The 23,596-nt window shown below is 46.1% G+C and overlaps 1 protein-coding gene across 2 annotated transcripts; it reads right to left on the bottom strand.

Moving 5' to 3' along the window:
* Positions 1–3,065: 3,065 nt before the first annotated feature.
* Zkscan5 (zinc finger with KRAB and SCAN domains 5) lies at positions 3,066–20,871 on the bottom strand. 2 transcript variants are annotated; one of them, XM_057763736.1, is made up of 6 exons: positions 19,723–20,871; positions 17,009–17,141; positions 12,798–12,880; positions 12,023–12,158; positions 6,486–7,082; positions 3,066–4,744 (listed from the first exon to the last, which is right to left on the bottom strand). In XM_057763736.1, exons 1-6 carry the CDS (start codon positions 20,137–20,139, stop codon positions 3,627–3,629), a joined length of 2,484 nt encoding a protein of 827 aa, XP_057619719.1. In that variant the 5' UTR covers positions 20,140–20,871; the 3' UTR covers positions 3,066–3,626. The 2 variants fall into 2 exon arrangements, with proteins under 2 accessions (XP_057619719.1, XP_057619721.1); XM_057763738.1 differs by having other exon boundaries at positions 12,044–12,158.
* Positions 20,872–23,596: the final 2,725 nt, after the last annotated feature.

Genomic DNA, 23,596 nt, shown 5'->3' with positions numbered 1-23,596 from the left:
CAGCCTGGTCTACAGAGTGAGTTCCAGTACAGCCAGAGCTATACAGAGAAACTCTATCTTGAAATGCAAAACAAACAAACAAATAAAAAGTTAAGCCAAAGAACAGAACTAGAATATGGGGCACACATGAAATGGGGGTGTAGACAAAAGTTTCTGTCCCGTCTGGTCCCACAGCCATTCAGTCCCAAATAAACACACAGAAGCTTATATTCGTTATAAACTTTTTCACCTACTGCTCAGGCTTATTATTAACTAGCTCTTACAACTTAAATTAACCCATACTTCTTATCTATGTCTAGCTAATGTGGCTTAGTACCTTTTCTCAGTAAGGCATCTCATTCTCTGCATCTGACTGACAACTGCATCTATCTCTTCCTTTCCTCTTCCCAGAATTCTCCTAGTCTGGTTGCCCCATATATACTTCCTGCCTGACTACTGGCCAATCAGTGTTTTATTAAACCAATATGAGTGACAAATCTTTTTTTTAATTTTTTTAATTTTTTTATTTTTCGAGACAGGGTTTCTCCGTAGCTTTTTGGTTCCTGTCCTGGAACTAGCTCTTGTAGACCAGGCTGGCCTCGAACTCACAGAGATCCGCCTGCCTCTGCCTCCTGAGTGCTGGGATTAAAGGCATGCGCCACCACCGGCCGGCATGAGTGACAAATCTTTACAGTGTACAAGAGCATTATCCTACAGCAGGAGGGATGTCATTTACTGAAGCTCTTGCAACCCACTGAATTAGATACAGACCTGGGCTGGGATGCCATTTACCTGATTCCCATATGCTTGTATTGTAAGGGGTCAGGAAAATGGAACTTTGTTCTCCTTTATTATAGAGTACACCTACCTTGGTAAATAGCTAGCCATAGGTCACTTTGGATGGGGGGAGTTCTGTATGCACACTATCCTGTTGCACTCTTCCTTCAAGGAAGTAGCCTCTAGCCTCTAATCAATGGGTGCTAAGTATAGCTGCAAACTACATTTCAAGTTATCATCATATATGGTATATCATGGGATATACCATATCCCACCCCACTTCACAAGTCAATGTCAGCAACTGAACAGAGCCCACCTTACCAAGGATTGTCAATACTCCAGTCATCATCAACCAAGAGCCCTCTTTGCCTCATAGTGAATGACCAAGCTACTTCCCAAGCCTACCAATGAATGGCACCAACTGTCTGAGACCAAGCAGCACCAGAAACAGGAGTCAGAGCCATGTGACTAAGGGCATGCTCCTCAAGTCTGGGGAGATGACTCAGTGAGCAGAGTACTTGTTGTGCAAGCTTGATATGTTGAGATCAGATCCCCAGAACACGCTTTTAAAAAGCCATGTGCAGTAGCACAAGGAGCTGTAATCCCAGCAAACCCCTACTAGGTGATGGGAGGCAGGAACAGGAGAGTGGTGGGAATCCTCAGAGCCAGTCAGCCTGGTATACACAGCAGTAAATAACAAGGTGGAAGGTGAGGACCTACATCTGAGGTTGTCCTCTGGTACGTGTGTGCTTGGTTTCACACACGACACACTCAAAAGTAAAGGACATCAAGCTTGCTGTAGTTCTGGTAGAATTTAACTTTGGCCTGATCCCCAGCGGGGTTCTGGAGCTCAGGCAACAGCAGTTTTCCCCTGTGGGGCCAATGAATCAGAGTGTCATAGATCACGTCAGCCACTGGCTGGAGGCATAAAGGGAAGAAGTCCTAGGCAAGGCAATTGCAGTCTGTGGCGAATCACAGAGTACACACTTAGTAGTTAAAAATGGTTTGGCAGCAGGGCAAAGCGGGGCAAGGACTGGGGATATGTCTCAGTTGGTAGTCTAAAATGCATGAAACCCTGGGTTTGATCCCTAGATCCACATACAATCCAGCATGGTGGTACACACCTGTGATCCTATCACTGGGTGGTGGAGGCAGGAGAATCAATTCAAAGTCATCTCCCCCCCCCCACATAATGAGTTCAAGTCAGCTTGGGTCTCTACACCACCATGCTGTGACTAGGTACACATGGGCAAAATTCTTTAATAATAAAACTTGGGGATGGGCGGTGGTGGCGCACGCCTTTAATCCCAGCACTTGGGAGGCAGAGGCAGGCGGATCTCTGTGAGTTCGAGACCAGCCTGGTCTACAAGAGCTAGTTCCAGGACAGGCTCCAAAAGTACAGAGAAACCCTGTCTCGAAAAACCAAAAAAAAAAAAAAAAAGCTTGGTCCCATTCATTAGAAGGATTTAGCTGTTCACTTTATCTGTACTATAAGCCAGTCCACTAAGCAGCTTGTCCTTCGCAAAGACCCTCTCCTGTAACTTATGTGATTATTGACCAGCATCCCTCATTTCTCATAAATTTACAAATTAAACTTTATTTAAACAAATTTAAACCACTTAAAAAAATTAGCTTTTTTTCTGTCACATACCCTTTCTCTCTCTCTCTCTCTCTCTCTCTCTCTCTCTCTCTCTCTCTCTTTCTTTCAGGGTTTTTCTGTATATTCCCTGGCTGTCCTGGAACTCACTCTGTAGACCAGGCTGGCCTAGAACCTACAAGATCCACCTGCCTCTGCCTCTTGACTGGTGGGATTAAAGGCGTGCGACACCACCCCCCAGTTTTCCACCTTGTTTTTTGGAGACATGGTCTCACTGTCTGGCTCTGGATGGCCTAGAACCAGGCTGGCCGAGAACTCCAGAGATACACCACCACATCTAACAAGTCAAACTCTTAAAAACTTATGTGTTAGTGTATGCAAGTACCAAAGCACATGTGTGGAAGTCAGAGGACAAATTACAGAAGTCAGTTCTCTCCTTCCACTATGTGGCTCCTGCAGACTAACCTCAAGTTGTCAATGTCAAGACTTGGTAGTCAGCCCTTTTCCCCACTGAGCCATCTCGCCGACCCTCAGGTACTTAACTAGCTGACCTTGTTGCTAGTAGAATCAAAGTGAAAACAAGTTGTGCTGTCTAGAGCAGCTGTAAACTGGAGGCAGCAGCGAGAACATGTCCCACCCATCCTCTGAACCCCAATTTTGACAAAGAGAAAAACTTCAAGTCAACTTCTTTTCCAAAGGTTTAATACTCAGGATGGGAACAATGACTGGGGTGGTTGGGATAGCCGTTTCTGGAAGATGGGCATCATGCCACAGTTCCTGTCAATGCATGATTCTCTGAACAGCTGTGCTGTTGTGGTGGCAACTACAGGCTAATTCCTACTGCATTCATGAGGCTTCTTTGTTATTTTCTGAGCTTCAAAGAGACAATGTCAAGACTTCCCTTCATCTACAGTACCCAGAGGTGTCTGTCTGTCTGTCTGTCTCTCTCACTCAGGGGTCTCACTGTATAGCTCTGGCTGGTGTGGAACTTGCTATATAAACCAAATATTTGCCTGCCTCTGCCTCCCAAGGCTTACAGGCGAGCACCACCATACCTAGCCAGAGGGTCTCTTTTCATCTAGATTTCCAAGCATGAAGATGCTAACCAGAACACTCCATGGAGGCGACAGTGTCCCTGAAAGCTAAGTTCTACCTGCAGGGTTCCCCCTTGCCTGTAGGTTTGATGGTTAAGATGGAAAAATTCTTGTCATTACATTATGTCAGCCATGGAATGCTCTAAAACCAGGCTGTTTCCCAACAGAAACAGGCTCCTTCATGCTTCAGGTGTTTGGGAATCTGTCCTCTCATGGCTTCGCAGATGTTTAAAGAGGCTACAGCTCCAACTGAAACTCATTCCACATTCTTTGCACTGGAAGGGCTTCTCCCCAGTGTGCATTCTCTGGTGTTGACTGAGATGAGACTTCAGACTGAAGCCCCGCCCACACTCATTGCACTGGTGGGACTTCCCGCCGGGGCAGATTTTCGGATGTTGCTTTGTGTGGGAACACTGGCAGGCACTGTCTCTGCATGCGTCACATTTCTGGGGTTTCTCAGCATTGTGAGTTCTGTAGTGCTGAATAAGGTCGGAACTGTAACTAAAGGCTTTCCCGCAGGTATCACACTGGTACGGCTGCTCCTCTAACTCCAGCTTCTTGTCTTCTATCACGGTCAAGTTCCAGCTGTAGGCTTCTTCACAGACGCCATTCTTCTCACCTTTCTGGCCCATGTGGAGCACTTGGTGTTCAAGGAGGCTGACATACTGGAAGAAGATTTCTCCACACTCATGGCACTGGTGGGACTTCTCTCTAGAGTGGAGTCGGAGGTGGCCGGCCAGATGTGAACGCCTCCCAAATCCCTTCCCACACTCATTACATTTGAAGGGCCTCTCCCTGCTGTGCACACTCTGGTGCTGGACGAGATGGGACCTCACTCGGAAGGCTTTCCCACATAAATGACAGGTGTAGGGCTTTTCACCAGTGTGAACTCGGTGATGCTGAGTGAGGTGGACACGCTGATTGTAGCTTTTCCCACATTCCTCACACCGAAATGGTTTCTCCCCAGTATGGATGCGGCGATGCTGAATAAGGTGTGCACTCTGAATGAAGCTTTTTCCACATTCGTCACACTTATGCGGCCGCTCTCCCGGAGAAGACTTTTTGTGGACGGAGCTGAATTCACTGCAATTCATCCTCTTTGAAGGAGGCTGTCCCGGGATCTCTTTCACAATTCCCTGCTGTCTACCTGCTCTATCTTGGTGTTCATAGCCTTCATTATAACCTTCAACCTGAGAAGCATTACTTTGGATTTCTTCTGATAGTTCCACGTCTCCTTCTGAAAATTCTGGAAGTTTCTTAACGTTCACTTCAGTGTTCTTACTTCTTTTGTCACTACCTAAAAAAGTAAAGGGCAAACACAACTTTGAACTTTGGTTCATAAGTTCTTTTACAGAAAAAAATGTCAGGAAAAAAATGTAGCATATCAGGAATAACAAAAGGGAACATATATATCTACCTAATGCCAACAGCAATGGAAAGAACATTGGTACTGAGCTAATGAAAAGAATAAGATTAAAACAACAATAACAACAACAACAACAACAACAACAACAAAACAGGGCTGGAGAGATGGCTTAGCAATTAAGAGCATTAACTGTTCTTCCAGAGGACCCGAGTTCAATTCCCAGCATTTACATGGCAGCTCACAACCATCTGTAACTTCAAGATCACACAGACATACATGCAGACAAAACACAAATGCACATAAAAGATATAGATAGATAGATAGATAGATAGATAGATAGATAGATAGATAGACAGACAGACAGACAGACAAGAGAGAGGAGAGAGGTAGAGACTTACTAGGTCAGGAATAGTGGCACCTGCTCATAACCCCAACAGCTGGGGGCCTAAAGCAGAATATAATGATGGAGAAGGGTCATCTGTCTATTGGCTAAGGTCATTTGTCTATCTGTTGCTTTCATTGGTTAATTAATAAAGAAACTGCTTGGCCTTTAATAGGACAGAAAATTAGATAGGTGGAGTAGACAGAACAGAATGCTGGGAGAAAGAAGCCGAGTCAGGCAGTCGCCATGATTCTCCCACCCGACACAGACGCAGGTTAAGATCTCCCTGGTAAGCTACCACCTCGTAGTGGTACACAGAATATTAGAAATGGGTTAGATCAATATGTAAGAGCTAGCCAATAAGAGGTTGGAACTAATGGGCCAGGCAGTGTTTAAAAGAATACAGTTTCCGTGTAATTATTTCTGGCAAAGCTAGCCGGTGGTTGGGAGATGAGTGGTGGGAAGCGGCCCGCAGCTCCTCACTACAATATGAGGTTTGAGGCTAGCCTATACTACATGAGTTCAAGGCCAGCCTGGGCTACATAGGATGAACTGAGAGAGGGGGTGCGAGGAGCTAGGCATATTGACTCACTCCTATGATTCAGCACTTGGGAGGCTGAGACAAGAGGGTTGCAAATTGGAGACCAGCCCAGGCTACACAGCAATCCTAGTGTTCAGGAGGCTGAAGCAGGAGAATCAGAAGTTCAGTGCTGTATCTGGCTACACAGAGTCCAAGGCTAGCCTGAGCTACATGAGATGCACTCTCAAAAGAGAACAGAAAAATAAATATTTTAAATTTTTTAAAGCTTAGCCGGGCAGTGGTGGTGCACGCCTTTAATCCCACTTGGGAGGCAGAGGCAGGCGGATCTCTGTGAGTTCGAGACCAGCCTGGTCTACAAGAGCTAGTTCCAGGACAGGAACCAAAACCACAGAGAAACCCTGTCTCGAAAAACCAAAAAAAAAATTTTTTTTTAAAGCTTAAATTAAGAATAGCTAAGCTATAATCTTTGTCTATTACCACACCTCATCTGTCTTTTTTGGGGGGGGGGCTGGTTTGTTTTTGTTTGTCAGTTATTGTTTGAGACAAGGTCTCAGTATGTAGCTCTGGTTAGCCTAGAACTAAGTAGACCAGGCTAGTTTTTAATTCATATCCAACCTTCCGCCGCTACTCTTGAGTGCTAGAATGAAGGGTGTATGCCACCCTGCCAGGCCCATCTGTTCTTTCCTACTAAGCTAATAAATCAACGTTTGCTTCTAGCCACTCCCAAAACACATGCTCCCTAGACGTACATCTTTGGGATTTCTCTCTGAAGTGGCGTTTCAGGTGCTCGATCAGGTGCGAGTGGCGGCCGAAGCTCTTCCCGCACTCGTTACAGCCATAGGGCCTCTCCCCACTGTGAACGCTGTGGTGCTGCACCAGGTGGGAGCTCACGCGGAAGGCTTTCCCGCACACCTGGCACTTGTAGGGCTTCTCGCCAGTGTGGACTCGCTGGTGCTGAGTGAGGTGCACCCGCTGATTGTAGCTTTTCCCACATTCCCCGCACTTAAATGGTTTCTCTCCTGTGTGGATTCTGCGATGCTGAATGAAGTTTGAGGCTTGGAGGAAAAACTTCCCACAGTCAGCGCATCTGTGACCTCGCTCACCGTTGGATTTCTGCTTACGGCTGCCATCTGGGCCTGAGTTCAGAGCTCTTTTCTGCCTTGACTTCCCCACAGTGGGGTTCACCTGCCACCTCTGCACCATGTTCTTTAGGTCGCTAACTTCTGCAAGCTCTTGACTCTGAGCGCCATTGCTCTCTGTGCTTCCTGCTGCCACCCTGTGTGAGTCAGCGCCACCAGAGATCTGCCGTGCCACAAGCTCTACGCTGCCCTCCCTGGACTCAGAATCTGAAATGAGAGAAGAAACAGGCGATCAGCTAGTGCCCACACTGCAAAGGGTCAGAGTGGCAGAGGAGACAAGGGAAGCAAACGAGTTAGGAGTGCACGGCTTTGGAAAATGACCACACAGGGAGAGGACAGAGATCAGCGCAGAAGGGCAGGGAGGCAGCTCAGCTGGTGCAGCTCAGCTGGTCAAGCAACAGAAAGCCCTGGGTTCCACCTCCAGCTGTGCAATTACCTACTCCTGGAGGTAGAGGCAGGTGGAGCAGAAGTTCGAGGTCATCCTTGGCTGGCCTGAGCTACAAGACCCTGACTATACAAAGAAAAGGGAAAGGAGGGAGGAGAGTGTTAGGATGGCAGGTGTGAGACACTATGTCTTGTTTATGCAGCGCTACGGGGTGGCTCCTAGTCCTCTGCACTCTAAGCAAGCACTCTACCAATAGAACTACAGTGAGTCTATATTTATGAACTTATTTTTTTTAAATTTACTTTCAAATGTGATAAGTATTTTTTTTTTTTTAAAACTTCTGGCCTTCTATGATGCTATCAGCAATCTGCGGGTATGAAATGATAGGATGTGGCCTATCTAAAGGAGAGAACGTAAGAGGCAGAGACCCTGAACATGGTCTCGGGGCAGGGGATATAGTGAAGTTGTTAAGCTGCTGGAATGACAATGGGGTAGCCAGGCCTGGTGGCACAGGCCTGGAATCCCTGCTACTTGAGGCCAAAACAGAAGGATCCAAAGTCTAGGTCAGACTGGACAACTAACTTCTCAACACAGAGTACAAAAGGACGGGCGTGGTGCCCACCTTCAGTCCCAGCACTTCGGAGGCAGAGGCAGGCGGATCTCTGAGAGTTTGAGGCCAGCCTAGTCTACAAATCAATTTTTAGGCTAGCTAGGGATGCATAGAGTCCATGTCTCAAAGAAAAACAAAGGTGAGGAGGAGGCTGGGGACGTATCTCCGTGTACATGAGCCCATGCGGATTAGTAGAAAGTTAGAGGTCCTGGGTTCAACCCGCAGAATCACACACACACACACAAATCAGAACTCAAGAATGACACAGTAAGGGGCTGGAGAGGTGGCTCAGCAGTTAAGAGCACTGACTACTGACTGTTCTTCCAGAGGACCTGGGATCAATTCTCAGCACACACATGGCAGCTAACAATTGTCTGTAACTCCAAGATCTGACACCCTCACACAGACATATATGCAAGCAAAACACCAATGCACATAAAAGAAAAATAAATGACATAGTAAACAAGTGTGGCTGGATTTGAACTTACAATTCTGCATAAAACCTGAAAGGGTACCCAATGCACTCACATACTACATACACACATACACACACACCCACCTCTGATAATTGTAAATATCTCTGTGTTAACAGAAATATATAAACAACACTAACAGACTTAAATTACACAAGTGAGCTGTGTTTATTTAAAAGAGAATGAAGAAAATATTTTAATTAAATATAATACTTTTTTTTTTTTATTTATGGGTCTCTATTTATGACATGTATGCTGGTAGCCTTGGCATCTAGAAGACTACGCCAGATCCCGAGACTGGAGCTACAGGCAGCTGCGAGCTGCTTGACATGGGTGCTGGGAACCCAACTCAGGTCCACTAGAAGAGTGCAAGTACTCTTAGACACTAAGCCATCTTCCCAGTCCAGAAAACAATGGATTTAATATATAACTAAATCACTGAGATAAAAGGCTACCTGTATGGGGGCTGGACAGACGGCTCAGTGGTTAAGAGCACTGACTACTGACTGTTCTTCCAGAGGACCTGGGTTCAATTCTCAGCACACACATGGCAGCTAACAATTGTCTGTAACTCCAAGATCTGACACCCTCACATAGACATATATGCAGGTGAAACACCAACACACATAAAATAAAAAAATAAAAGACTACTTCTAAGATCCAAACAAATTGAACAAAACAAAATACAGGGGCTGGAGAGATGGCTCAGTGGGACCATCCTGATGACATTAGGATTCCTGGAACCCTTATGGTGAAAGGAGAGAACTGACTCCTACGAATTGTCCTCTGACCTTCATACGTGTGCTGCGACACACACACTACCCTGGTTCCTTGTTAAGGGCTAGGCCAGTCCAGGACATTCCCTGCGGCTATGACATGTGAAAAAGGAGGAGTTCCTTGTCTAAACCCAGGAACTTGCTTGTCAAAGCCAGTAATAGCCTGGGGTCAGGCCTTGTGGGGAGTTGACATTTTCTGGATTCTGAGAATTCCCTCCTTGAAGGGCTGTGGTTATCAGTCCCAAGGCTGGTGAGCAGTATGTCTGTCATGCAGCTGAGACATCCTCTGTTCCCTTTGGGCAACACTGCTTGATTAGCTTCCTGCTGACTCTGTCCCACTGGGTGACAGGTTGTGCTGACTTTGTCCCATTTTTCCTCCTGCAAGCTGTACATAAAATACTGTTCTGCTTAATAAATTTGCATGAGCCATCAATTTGTACCAGAACTCCTGATCCCAAAATTTTCTTGTCTTCTTTAATCTTCTCATCACTTGGTCTGGTCCTTCCCTTCAGGACCCTGTCACTGAAAAATGACCAGATCAACCACCAACAAATAAGTAAATGTAAAAAGGGGCTGGAGAGTGGCACAGACCTTTAATCCTAGCACTTGGGAGGTAGAGGCAGGCAGATCTCTGTGAGTTCAAGGCCAGCCTGGTACACAGTGCAAGTTCCAGGAGAGCCAGAACTGTCCCACAGAGAAACCCTGTCTCGAAAAACAAACAAACAAAAAGGGGAGGGTAGATTGGTGATGAGAATGGGAATGGAAAATGAGTAAAAAGGCAGCAAAGAACTAATGCCATTGAGATACAGTAATCACCACCCTACTAGGAAACAGTGAAATCTCATATGTTCTCAGGGTTAATCTTCATCATGGATGGACTGGATTTAACATCACCTAGGAAACAAGAATCTGGATGTGGAAAGGTACTTCCAGAAGGAAGACCCACCTTGAACAAGAATAGCACCGTCCAGGGGCTTTGGACTATATAGAAAACAGAAAGTGCCAGGCAGTGGTGGTGCACACCTTTAATCCCAGCACTCGGGAGGCAGAGGCAGGCGGATCTCTGTGAGTTTGCGGCCAGCCTGGTCTACAAGAGCTAGTTCTAGGACAGGCACCAAAAGCTACAGAGAAACCCCATCTCGAGAAAAAAAAAAAAAAGAAGAAAGCTAGCTAACCATCAAAACTCAGAACTTAGCTCCATTTGCTTCCTGACTGTGGAGGCCACGTGACCAGTTGCCTCACAAATCTGTGCCAGGCCTTCCTCGCCATGATGGCTGTCCCCTCAAACTGTGAACCCAAATAATTTCTTACTTGTCAGGGACCATGTTCCAGAAATGAGAAAAGTAATGAACACAGGAATTTTTGTAGCTGAGGACTATTTGGCTAAGAATGACCTAACTTGGGCTGGACAGGAGAAATGGCTTGGTAATTAAGAGCATGTATTGCTCTTACAAAGGACTGGAGTCTCCAGCCCCCATGTTGGGTGCTTCACTTACTGTAACTCAGGCTTCAGGAGGATCTGACACCCTCTCTGGCCTCCTCTGGCACAAGGCTATCGTTCATATACATACATACATACAGGCACTCACACATAAAATAAAAATAATTAAAAAACAAAACAAATCATCGTGCCAAAAATTAGCATTACTGGGTGTGGTGGCAAACACCTTTAATTCCAACACTTAGGAGGCAGAGAGAAGCCAAGCCAATCTCTATCAGTTTGAGGCCAGCCTGATATATACAGTGAGTTCCAGGCCAGTCACAGCTACAGAGGGAGACCCTATTTGGAAAAGACAAACAAACAAAACCAAAAACCTCTCAAAAACAAAAACAAACACCCCCCCCAAAAAAAAAACCAACAAAATGTAGCAACTTCTAGATTGTAAAAATGTTCCCTGGATAACTGGGTCTGTTAACTCCAGCACCTGGATGGTTGAAGCAGAAGTACCAGGAATTCAAGGCCACCACTATACATATTGAGACTGTCTCAAAAAAACAAAATCATGCTGGAGAGAGATTAGTAGCTAAGAGTACACCCTCTTGTGGCCTCCAGAGGCACCAGGCATGCACGTGGTGCACACAGATACATGCAGACAAAACACTCACACACATAAAATAATCTGAAAACACAAACAGGGCTGGTCACATGGCTCATCAGGAAAGGTCGCTTGCTGTGCAGGCCTGGCAGCCTGCCTGATCCCTGTAACCAATATAAAGGTGGATAAACAGAACTCGTCCCACAAAGTTGTCCTGTGCAGGCAAGATAGCGCACACTTTAATTCCAGCTTTTGGGAGGCAGAGGCAGTGGAGCTCTATCAGTTTGAGGATAGCCTGGTCTACATAGCAAGTCTAGGTCAACCAGGACTACAGAGTAAGATCCTGTCTCAGAAGAAAAAAAGGTGTCCTTTGACCTCCATACTATGGCAAACAAACACATCATACATATACACAATAAACAAGGTAAAAACAGTAAGAATTTTAAAAACCACCTTCCTTGTACTAACAGTTCTTCAACCTCATCCTTTGTAAGCTAGAAACATCTTCAGGAAAGGTTGGTTGATTTCCTTTCATAGATTACAAAGTAAAGGGGACTGGAGTGATGGGTCAGTAGTTAGGAGCACTGGCTGCTTTGGCAGAGGACCCAGGTGTGATTCCCAGCACCTACAGGGTGGCTCACAGCCATCTCCAACTCCAGAGGATTCAACACCCTCCTCTGGCCTCTGTGGGCACCAGGCATGCACATGGTACACACACATGAAGACAAAACATTCATATATATAAAACAAAATAAAAAACTTTGAAAGATTATAAAGTAAAGCCATAGCGGTTGAAACATGCTACACAAACTCTTTACAAGGTAACAAAACCGGGGAGTCCTCCTCATGCAGGTGGACAATTCTTACCCACAGGAGTGATATGCTCACAATTCTCCTTTCTGTCATCCCTACTAAGAGACTTCTGGGACTGGTCCAAATGTCCCCATTCCTCCAGGATGAAGGACACAGCCACATCAGCCACATCTTCGATTTTCACCAACTTCTGAAATGGGAGATCTCCGCTAAATTCCCACTCCCTGTGTGCAAACCTGCAGCGAGGGCAAAACCTGGGGGCCCTAAGTCAGAAGCCGGGGAGAGACTGTGCATCCAAAAGGGAAACATTAAGCAGAAAGGAAAAAGAAGGCAACGAACAGAAGCTATCAACTGGGGATGGGCCTGGAAGCTAGTGAGGTACCTGGTAAAGATGGTGTCACACCTAGAATCACCGTGAGTATCCATGAGGGAATGTCTAGAACAAGCTGGCCTATGGAAAGACCTCTGAATCTTTTCTTAAGGAAACTGCTGTGGGAAGACCCAGCCTTCTGTGGGTGGTACCATGCCCTGGGTTTGGCTCCTGGATTGTGTAAGAGTAGAGAGGGCTAGCTGAGTGGGCGTGACTTTCTTTTTCTCTGCTCTGGACTGTGGAGATGATGTGAGCAGCTGTCTCAGGTTCCTGCCACGCTAACCCCCTCACCATGGTGCACTGTAACCTGGAGAGGGAGCTAAAATAACCCCTCTCTTTTATAAGCTGTGTCTATCAGGGTATTCTGTCCCAGTAAGCAGAAACAAAACTAGGACTGGTGGCGATGGAGGCTGGGGAGGGGCATGGGTTCTCATGGAGGACAGAGGAGGGTTAGCTCACCTGGGACCCAGCTGAGAGAAGCGAGGCTGTCAGCTCCTGGCTGTCCTTCGGGGGAACAGAAGGAACCTGGAGAACAGGACGGGCTGAGAGTGGAGAAAAGGTATAAATGAGACTATCTGGTGAGGTTCTCGGTGCATCAGCCAGCATGCCCCTCCTTTGCCCACGGAGCCCGAGGCACCAAAGTGAAATTCACCTTGGCTCTCAGGACCCTATACATTCTGGACCTGTCCTCCCACTCCTTATTCCCTCTTCTCCCAGAACACTGACTAACTGGACATGGGGGCCCTGGCTTTAGTCCTAATGCTCAGGAGGCAGAGGCCAGTGGACTTTTATGAGTTCAAGGCCAGTCAAAGGCACTTAGTGAGACCCTGTCTAAAAACAAAATTTCTCAGTCTCCCTGCTTTGGTCCAGCTAATCCCTGCTATGCTTAGGGCAAATTGATATTTCCCAGGGCTCAGAGTTTCACAGATTTTTACTGTGATAACAAGTCACCTTCAGATCTTAGTACAGGACAGATTCTGTCTCATTCAAACTCCTGGACTAATCAGATCCTCCTGCCTCAGCTTCTCAAGTTGCTGGTACCACAGGCATATACCACTGTGTACAGCAGTATGGACTAGTCTGTTAACAAGGTGATGTGAGATGTCCTTCTGTATATGTGTTGCTCTTATTGGTTGATAAATAAAGCTGTTTTGGCCAATGACTTAGCAGAATAAAGCCAGGTGGGAAATCTGAACAGAGATATATAGAAAGTAGGTGGAGTCAAGGAGATGTCATGTAGCTGCCAAAGAAAAAAGATATCAGAACCTTATCGGTAAGCCACCGACTCTTGCCAATACACAGATTAATAGAAAGTGGTTAAGATGTAAGAACTAGCTAGGAGTACGCCTGAGCCATTAGCCAAACAATATTGTAATTAATATAGTTTTTGTGTGATTATTCGGGTCTGGGTGGCTGGGAAAGAGCAGTCTCCACTTTACACAGGTCTAATGAACACAATTGAATTTTTGAGTTTTTCTTATTGATCAACTTAAAATGATTTTAAGAGTAGGATTAAAGCCAAGAGTGGTAGTGCACACCCTTTAATACCAGCACTCAGGAGACAGAGGCAGGAAAGAGGATCTCTGTGAGTTCAAGACCAGCATGGTTTACATAGTGAATTCCAGGACAACCAGAACTACATGAGACCCTGTCTCAAAGAAGGGAGGGACAATAAAGAAACTTTTGTTTACAACTAGAATGACACTCATTGCATGGAATAAATTCCATGTTTGGTCTCAGTCACAGGTTGACAAACATCCACATGCACACTGCTAGAAATCTGTTTCCTCATCTTCAAAGTTACTAAGCATTGTTCATTCACTGTTCCCAGCAAGGCCACAAATACACTAAAGTAGTAAGAACAGAAGTGCACTGGATAGTGTTCTGTCAACTTGACTCAAGCTGGGAACATCTAAGAAGAGGGGCTCTTAGTTAAGAAAATGCCTCCATACACAAGTCTGTAGGGCATTGTCTTGACTGATGATCAAAGTGAGAGGGCCCAGGTCACTGTGCAGTGCCACTTCTGAGCTGGTGGTCCTAGATGCTATAGAGCAAGCTGAACAAACTAGAAGGAGTTAGCCAGCACTCTTCCGTGGTCTTTGCAGCAGTTCCTGCTTCCAAGTTCCTCCCTTGAGCTCCTGGCCTAACTTCTCTGGATGATGGACTAAAAGCTATATAATGAAATAACCCTTTCCTCACCAAGTTGCTTTCGGCTATGATGTTTTGTACTGGGAGGTTTTGTGTGTCAAATTGGCACAAGCTGGAGTCAACAGAGGAAGGAGCCTCAGTTGCAGAAATGCCTCCTTGAGATCCAGCTGTAAGGCATTCTTGTTTAACAATCAATGGGGGAGGTGCCCATGGCGGGAGGTGCCAACCCTGCACTGCTGGTCCTAGGTTCTATAAGAAAGTGGGTTGAGCAAGCCATGGGAAGCAAGCCAGTAAGCAGTTTCCCTCCATGGCCTCTGCATCACCTCCTGCCTCCAGGATCCTGCCTCATTTGAGTTCCTGTCCTGACATCCTTCATTGATAAACAGCAAGGTTGAAGTTTTAGTCTAGTAAACCCTTCCTCCCCAGTTGCTTTATGGTGATGTTTTGTTGCAGCAATAGAAATCTTAACTAAGACATGCTTTATCACAGCAACTGAAAGCTAATTAAAACAAGAAGTGGGTACCAGGAGTTAAGTATTGATGTAACAAACCTAACCACATTAAAAGTATGGCATTCTCAGATCTTTGCCAAGTGATGTTTCCGAAAAAGATCTTGGACCATCCCATGGTTCCAAAAGGACAGTATTATATAATAGTATTCTTTAATCTGTTATGATATTTGTGTATCAAAATGTACTGCATACAAAGAGGTTTAACTAAAGTATCTTTAAAAGTAGGAGTATTTGCCGGGGAGACTAGGACATGTATTAGGCCCCTAGCATCAGAGAAGCAGACATGGTGGTGCATACCTGTAATCTCAGCAGTCTTAGAGGTAGAGACTGGAGGATCAAGAATTCAAGCCATTATCAGCTAATAGTGAGTTTGAGGCCAGCTGGGCTACATGAGACCAGATCTCAAAACAAACAGCGTGTGGGGCTGGAGAGATGGCTCAGTGTTTAGTTAAAAGCACACTGTTCAGCCGGGCGGTGGTGGCGCACGCCTTTAATCCCAGCACTCGGGAGGCAGAGGCAGGCGGATCTCTGTGAGTTCGAGACCAGCCTGGTCTACAAGAGCTAGTTCCAGGACAGGCTCCAAAACCACAGAGAAACCCTGTCTCGAAAAACCAAAAAAAAAAAAAAAGCACACTGTTCTTGCAGATAACCAGAGTTCAGTTTCCAGCACCCACATCAGGCAACTCACAATCACATATATATATTTTTTCAAGACGGTTTTTCTGTATCCCTGGCCATCTTGGAACTCATTCTGTAGACCAGGCTGGCTTTGAACTCAGATCCATCCACCTGCCTCTGCCTCCTGAGTGCTGTGATTAAAGGTGTGTGCCCACTGCCTAAACACCAGCAATTCTAGTTCCAGGGGAACCAATGCCTCTTCTGGACTCTGCAGGTATTGCATGCACATGGTGTACATAGACATGTAGAGAAAACACTCATACATATAAAATAAAAATAAGTGTTAAAAAAAAAATCTTCTAAAACTCTCTAAGTAGTCCCTATACTTAGAGACATTGTCTTCAGCTGTAGGAATTTAGCAGAGTCACTATCTAGGGTAGACATTAGAACAGTTTCGCTGTATCCAGGGTAAACGGTAGAGCACTCTGACCTTGAAGAATCACTGTGGAAAACTGATTGTTTTCCATGATTTGTAGAATTGTTGATCTGAAAGAGCATTGCAGCCTTCACCTGACTTGTCACAAGATGCCTCTGGCGCACCCAAGGCTCTTGGATTACTGTGTACTGCAAATGATAAAGGACTAAAGTCATGAGGGCATGAGATACTTTCCTTTAGAGAGACATACAGATTAGGTAAGAACTTGGTATGAGGAAATTATTTACCCAAGAAACAACTTAGTGTAATAATCAATAAATAAACGTTTGTATGGCTGTTTGGGGTTCAGTTCATCTGAGGCTGGGCCTTCCTGCTGCCACACAGGCCTTTACATCCCTTCTTGGAGGGACCTCTTTCTCTGACTGACCTATGCAACACAGAATACCCCCGCAAGTCTCCATCATCATTTTTGCCATATTTCTGCTTTTGGAGGAAGGTCCTGGGAATGGAACCCAGAATTTTGCTCTTACTAAAGAAACACTCCACCGCTGTGCTATGCATGCCCTGTCTCTATTATGGTTTCCTTAGTTTTGCTTTACTTCTTTCTGAGACATGGTCTTGAGAGGTCCACGTCAAACCTGCTGTGTAGCCAGGATGACCCTGACAATTCTCCTGCCTCTGCCTCCTGTGCTGGATTATAGGGTGCTCCACTCCTGGTTCATGTGGTACTGGGGACAGAACCCAGAGCTCCATGCATGCTAGGCAAACGTCTGTTACTGAACCACATCCCCAGTTCATGGATTTTGAGCGAAAGTGTGATACAGTCTCAGTCATCCAAAAGGCTGTCCCTCTCTCAAGGGAGTCGCCTGCCCGTACTCTACTAGGCCCTCTTTTGCCCATGTGACCAGAGCCCCCATGTTCTAGTCACATTGGCTGCACTGAAATGATGAGTCTCACCGTTTTCCTCCAGAAGATTCTGTGACTCTTGATCAGACTGGCCCTCTACAGGCAGAAACCGGTGACTGAAGGGCTCCTGCGTGGCTCCGGGTGGTACCATCTTCTGAGAAAGCACTTCAGGACATGTGACAATCTAACAACCACAACTACAACCAATCAGCAAAATCATAGACGGGAATGGGAAAGAACCCGTTAGAGTCCATTAGACTGTCACCTGTCTGTCCCCTTGTCCAATATCGAACTTGTGTCTACAACGAGCCAGGCTCTGATTAAATAGCAGGTTAACCAACATGGATTCTTCTACTAGGAAATGACGTCCATGCAACATAACCATATGCAAATACACAATTATGAACTCCATGTCAGATGGGAAAGAAACACAACTACAAGACAGAACAGATGAGACCCGCGTTAGCCAGAGAGGCTAGGGAAGGGTTGTCACTCTGTAACACCTAAAAGATTAAAGGAGGGGCCGGGCGGTGGTGGCGCACGCCTTTAATCCCAGCACTCGGGAGGCAGAGGCAGGCGGATCTCTGTGAGTTCGAGGCCAGCCTGGTCTACAAGAGCTAGTTCCAGGACAGGCTCCAAAGCCACAGAGAAACCCTGTCTCGAAAAAAAAAAAAAAATGAGAGAAGGCAGCCAAAGGCAAAGGGGGAGAAGAAACCCAGGGACAGAGAGGGTTCCAAACCTTCCCTGATGCAAAATAGGGATTTGATCCAACCCAGGAGCCCTAAGATGACAAGGGTAGGTAAAGTTAAAGGAGAGAGAAGAAAAGGGAGGATGGAAAGGTCATTACAAGACTCAGGAAGCCACTGCTGGTCAGACTAAGATTTAAGACAGTTTATGTCCCATATGCCTGCAATTCCAGCACTCAAGAGGCAGAAAACAGGAAGGCTGCAGCAAGGTCTTAGCTAAACCAGGCTACACCCTGCCTCAAAAAAGACTTAAACTAGGGTTGGAGAGATGGATCAGAGGTTAAGAGCACAGGCTGCTCTTACAGAGGTCCTGAGTTCAATTCCCAGCAACCATATGGTGGCTCATAACCATCTATAGTGAGATCTGCTGCCCTCTTCTGATGTGTGTGTGAGTGTGTGTGTGTGTATGTGCGCGCGCACGTGCAGGCATGCAGGTTAAATAAATAAATATTAAAAAAAGAAACTTAAACTAGCTGGAAAGTGGTAGTACACGCCTTTAATCCCAGCACTTGGGAGGCAGAGGCAGGCAGATCTCTATGAGTTTGAGGCCACCTGGTCTACAGAACAAGTTCTAAGACAGCCAGGACTGTTAAACAGAGAAACCCTGTCTCGAAAAACCGAAAGAAAGAAAGAAAAAAAGAAAGGTTAAAAAAAAAAAAAAAAGAATTAAGCTAGTTCATGTCCAGCGTGATACCAACTTCTACTATCCTGCTCTCAGCCCTCAATCCAACCTAGGGTATAAATATATAATTATCCTTCTCCAAGGCACAACTTCCTCCTCTATTAAGATCTGCCACCCCTCTTCCCCTTGCTATCTGAGTTACAAGGTGAGCGAAAGTAGACCGGAAGTCTAGAACCGTCTGGAACTCCGGAGGTACCCCTCACCCTCAGAGTGCGTATGATGAGGTCAGCACCTTCCACTTAGACACAGACACTCTGAGGAATGAGTGCAACCCTCAAGCAACCTTCGCCCTCTTCCAAATCCACAGGCTTCTGTTCTGTTTGTTTTTAGACAGGGCCTTCCTCCTGTCTCAGCTTCCCAAGTGCTAGGATTAAAGGACTGTTCCACCAAATCGAGCTCTAAGTTCATAAGGAGAAAATACTGAAAGGAAAAGGCAGAGGGAAGGAAATGCCAAAACTGTTTATACCCCAAATAACTTTAAAGCAGGTCCAGAAACAGCCAATAGGATCAACAAACTAGAATACAAACATCAGAAACAAATGCCTCGAACAGGCAGAAATTTAACAAGTGATAAAGACAGCATTTTATTTCTGAGGCAGGGTCTCTCTCCCTATAATAATTTCGGATGGCAAAAAAAAAAAAGCAAATTTAAAAAAAGGACTGAAGGGGCTGCAGAGACAGCTCAGAGGTTAAGGGCACTGGCTGCCCTTCCAGAGGACCTGGGTTCAATTTCCAGCACCCACGTGTCTGTAACTCCGGTTCCAGGGGATATGACACCTTCATACCAAAACACATAAAATGAAATGGATTATTTTTAAAAATAAATAAGTAAGGGTTGAGAAAAGGTTTTCATAAACTGCAGTCAAGAAAGTCTTCTAAAGCATGAATTCCAGAAACCAGGATGTAAGAATTACACTGGTTCATCTCTAAATACAATAGATTCCATGACGATAAACTGGAAAAATAGCATAGGCCAATCACATAGTAGGCGCAATGCCTATTGTTTCTAGCAGGTAAGAAATGCACGTAAGAAACACAAGCATAATTTGCAAAAAGAAGAGGAGGAGGAGGAAAAAGAAGAAACACAATATTATATAAAACTCATGGCACATGCGTTTAATCCCAGCACTTGTGAGGCAGAAGCAGGTAGATCTTTGTGAGTTGGAGTCCACTCGGGTCTACACAAGGAAATCCAGAATACCCAAGGATACATAGTGAGACCATCTAAAGCAACAACAACAAGATCAGAATGTGATCGACGGAAGCACCAGAGGGCTAAGACAGCTTGGCAGCTCCTCAGCGCTCAGTTCCCTCCGCACTGCACCTCTCCCACGCACCTGTTGCCGGCGCTCCTCTAGCTCTTTCTGGATACTCTCGATCACAGCCACGGCTTCTTCTCCGCTCTCGGGGTGATGTTCTCTCACCCAGGCCTGGAACTCTTCAGGCAGGATGGTGAGGAACTGCTCCAGCACTAGCAGCTCCAGGATCTGTTCCTTGGTGTGCAGTTCCGGCCTCAGCCACTCACAGCAGAGTACCCGGAGCTGGCTGAGAGCATCCCGAGGTCCTGTTGCCTCATGGTACTGGAAGTGCTTGAAGCGCTGGTAAAAAGTCTCAAACACTGGCCGGTTGTATGCCTGCATCCAGGTGCAGTCCTCTTCTTCCACTTTCACTATGAGAAGATCAGCTTGCTCTTGCGAAGAAGTCTCAGCTGGAGGCTCTAAGTGTGTAACTTTCTTGGATTCTGTCATTATCATTCCAACTCAGAGTCTCTAGAGGCTGCCCGTTACACTGACCCAATTCGTTCTCTGCTCTTCTGAGGGGCACTTTTTGCAGTCAACCTTACCGGTATGTCGGGAATTATTATTAGCCAAGAGAGGTGGCAAAGACGTCATCTATACTAAAGAAAACCACTCAAAGTCATTCACTTAAAGATACCGACTACAAGTCAGTTATCACTTTACCAACAAAATTACTAATAGTAACTACGTCAGATTTTAAAAACGCAAATAAACGGCCACGAAAAAGTGACGTCAAGCCCAACGTAAAACACAATTTTAGAAATGAGAAAGTACACATCTCATATTAATAACAGGACTAGATTATTCCAGACAGAGTCGTTTCTTCTCTCTATCATAAGCCAAACCTAAGTCGGAATAGGAGTGAAACCCATTAAAATGGTCATATCTGGTCCTGGCTTTCAAGCCATAAGGGCTTGATAGGTAAACGGAAGACTTCATTAGTTCTAGGAGAAAGCACGGTCGTAGACAGAAATTTGGATCTGGATTCCTCAGACTAGCTCCTGACCCCTGAGACAGAGACCGGACGGGTCAAGGTTAGGGACAGGACCCCAGTGTGGACACAATGCCCTACTCGCTCCTCTCCAGTCCCTAAGTCCCGGGAACCCAAAGAGCAAACTCCCCGCAGCCCAGGCTTGGAAGATGGAGTTCTCACAAGCCAAGGGAGAACCGCGTCCGACACTTTCCAACAGTTCCTCGCCGGAAGTAATCAAGTGCGAGCTTTAGCCATAAATCCCACCCCCAAGAGCGCTTCCGCAGCCGCTCTAGGAATCCCGGAGGTCCTCGCAGCGCAGCGGGAGGGAGGAGCTACTTCTGCACCCGCCCCCTTACGGGGGCTGACCAATCAGCAAGCTTCAAGTAAGAGGTTACTAGAGCCAAAGGAAAATAGCTCTATTATCTATTTTCCATCCTAAAAACCAGTTTGCGCTCCGCCCCTCCCCTGCCACAAAGGTTAGAGGGCGTGTCTCAGGGGCGGGCCCCTACTCTTTCGCGTCTGATTGGTCGAGAACAACTTCCCCCACCACACACACTCAGGAACTAAAGTTGATCTGCACCTTGTTGCCAGCTCATAACCCTTTGAATTTTATCACTGCCTTGTGATAGAATTTTTCCAAACTTACCCAAAGAGATTCTTTACTGCGCTATAATGGCGCAATCCAGAGGCTCACAGGACTACATCTCCCAAGAAGCCGCGCGAGAGCAACACAGTCTAGCCAATAAGGCTGCCGCTCACCTCGGTCTCCAGGGTTTATTAAGATGATGCACCAGGTGGACTGGACGGCTCACTGACATTTATCTTATTGCCAAGCCTGATGACATGAGATCCATCCCTGGGTTCGAGATATCCAAATGTTATGGAAGTCAAAGTTGCCGTGTATGGCCCCTCACCCCGCGCAGGCATCGGGAAAATTATTATTATTTTTTAAAATTTAAAAGGCAACAGGAACCAGGTGGTGGTGGCTCATGCCTTTAATTCCGGGAGGCAGAGGCAGGCGGAACTCTGTGAGTTCGAGGCCAGCCTGGTCTACCAGGGCTAGTTCCAGGACAGGCACCAAAGCTGCGGAGAAACGCTGTCTCGAAAAACAAAAACAAACAAAAAAAGGCAACAGGAGATCTATTCCGAAGGTAGGGGGTATTTCAATTGATCACACTTTGCTCTCTTCTCACTACTAAACTTGACCAGACTTTTTAGTTATTTATTTATTTTCACTTTTCTTTTCTTTTTTTTGTTTTTTTTTTGACCAGACTTTTTAAAAAGTAATAATAATAACAATAGATGCAGCAAAGTTAAGATTATGCCAGGAGCCTGGCGGCCTGCTGTCTAGGGAGAAACCACACTTTAGAAAAGGGGAGTTTTGTTAAATCCTGTTACCCTTAACCGTAAATGCCTATCTTTATTTATTTATTTTTTATTTTATTTATTTATTTATTTATTGTTTTTGGTTTTTCGAGACAGGGTTTCTCTGTGGCTTTGGAGCCTGTCCTGGAACTAGTTCTGTAGACCAGGCTGGTCTCGAACTCACAGAGATCCTCCTGCCTCTGCCTCCCGAGTGCTGGGATTAAAGGCGTGCGCCACCACCGCCCAGCTCCTCTCGTGTTTTGATCGCTTTCCACCGACAGGCAGTATCAAAGTTCCTGTCGTCACTCCTAGGGTCACACTGAAACAGACTACTGTGGAATTGCAACCTCTGCAAATAGTTGAAAACCTAGAGAATAAAGACCCCAATGCTGTAGAATGGCAGGGCGGGCGTCTCTCAGGGAGGGTGAGATTCTGAAATCCCTGAGTTCCATCTCCAGCACCAAGGAGATGGGGAGTAAAATAGTTATAAGGCGCTGGAGAGATGGCTCAGTGGTTAGAAACATTTGCTGCTCTTGTCAAATGATCTCGATCCGATTCCCCAAATTCTCATGGCTAACAACCTTTGGTAACTCTAGTTCCAGGGTATCTGGTGCCCTCTTCTGGCCTCTGTTTGCACTGTACACAATGTGCATTAGAGATGTTACTCCCACTCACTCCATCCCACCACACCCGCCACCTCCATAGTGAGATACTCTCACTATGTAGCTCTGGATGTCCTGGAACTCACTATGTACGCTAGGCTGAACCTGAATCCAAAGAGATCCACCTGCCTCTGCCTCCGGAGTTCTGGGATTACAGGCTTGTACCACCGCCGCCCGGTAGCAACTATTAAGTCTGCACCATGTTGTGGGTGCGGAGAATTGAGCCCAGATCTTCTATGTGTGCCGGATGGTGGTGGTGCACGCCTTTAATCCCAGCACTCGGGAGGCAGAGGCAGGTGGATCTCTGTGAGTTCGAGACCAGCCTGGTCTACAAGAGCTAGTTCCAGGACAGCTCCAAAACCACAGAGAAACCCTGTCTCGAGAAAACCAAAAAAAAAAAAAAAAAAAAAAAAAAAAAGAGCACCTAGTGCCCTTAACCTCTGAGCCATCTCTCTAGACCCCTTTTATTTGTTTGTGTTTTGAGACAGAATTTCTCTGTGTAGCCCCCGTTTTAGTTTTTTATTTTTGTTTCTTTTGTTTTTGTTTTGTTCTGCTTTTTTGATTTTGTTTTTGGTTTGAGATGGGGTTTCTCTGTGTAGCACTGGCTGTCCTGGACTGCTCTCTGTAGACCAGGCTGGCCTTGAACTCATATATTCTCCTGCCTCTGCCTCCAAGTGCTACAGGCACGCGTTGCCCCCACCATCTGGCTCCGCCCGCCCGCCACTCCCCAACTTTTTTTTTTTTAGAACGTGGCCTCTGGCAGCTCCAGTGCAAATAGGAAGGCGAACCACCGAGATGCATCTTAGTCCTCCAGGGTGCTTAGAGAGACCTTGGGAATACAAGTCCCGTCCCCAGCGCGGGGGATAATTACGCACTTCCGGCTGGGTTTGTTTTTCTCACTTTCACCAGCTAA

This window comes from Chionomys nivalis, chromosome 3 (assembly GCF_950005125.1).
Source record: "Chionomys nivalis chromosome 3, mChiNiv1.1, whole genome shotgun sequence".
NCBI lineage: Eukaryota > Metazoa > Chordata > Mammalia > Rodentia > Cricetidae > Chionomys > Chionomys nivalis.
Note: the sequence above shows the minus strand (reverse complement) of the source record. Positions and strands in the feature narration are given on the sequence as shown.

What these genes read in the sequence shown, in the direction of transcription:
- Zkscan5 (XM_057763736.1), bottom strand. Translation starts at nt 20,139, where the DNA reads ATGATAATGACAGAATCCAAGAAAGTTACACACTTAGAGCCTCCAGCT. An exon ending in TAGAGGAGCGCCGGCAACAG is followed by an intron (nt 17,142 to 19,722) that starts GTGCGTGGGAGA and finishes TGTGGTTGTTAG; the next exon opens with ATTGTCACATGTCCTGAAGT. An exon ending in CAGAGAGAAATCCCAAAGAT is followed by an intron (nt 4,745 to 6,485) that starts GTACGTCTAGGG and finishes TTACTTTTTTAG; the next exon opens with GTAGTGACAAAAGAAGTAAG.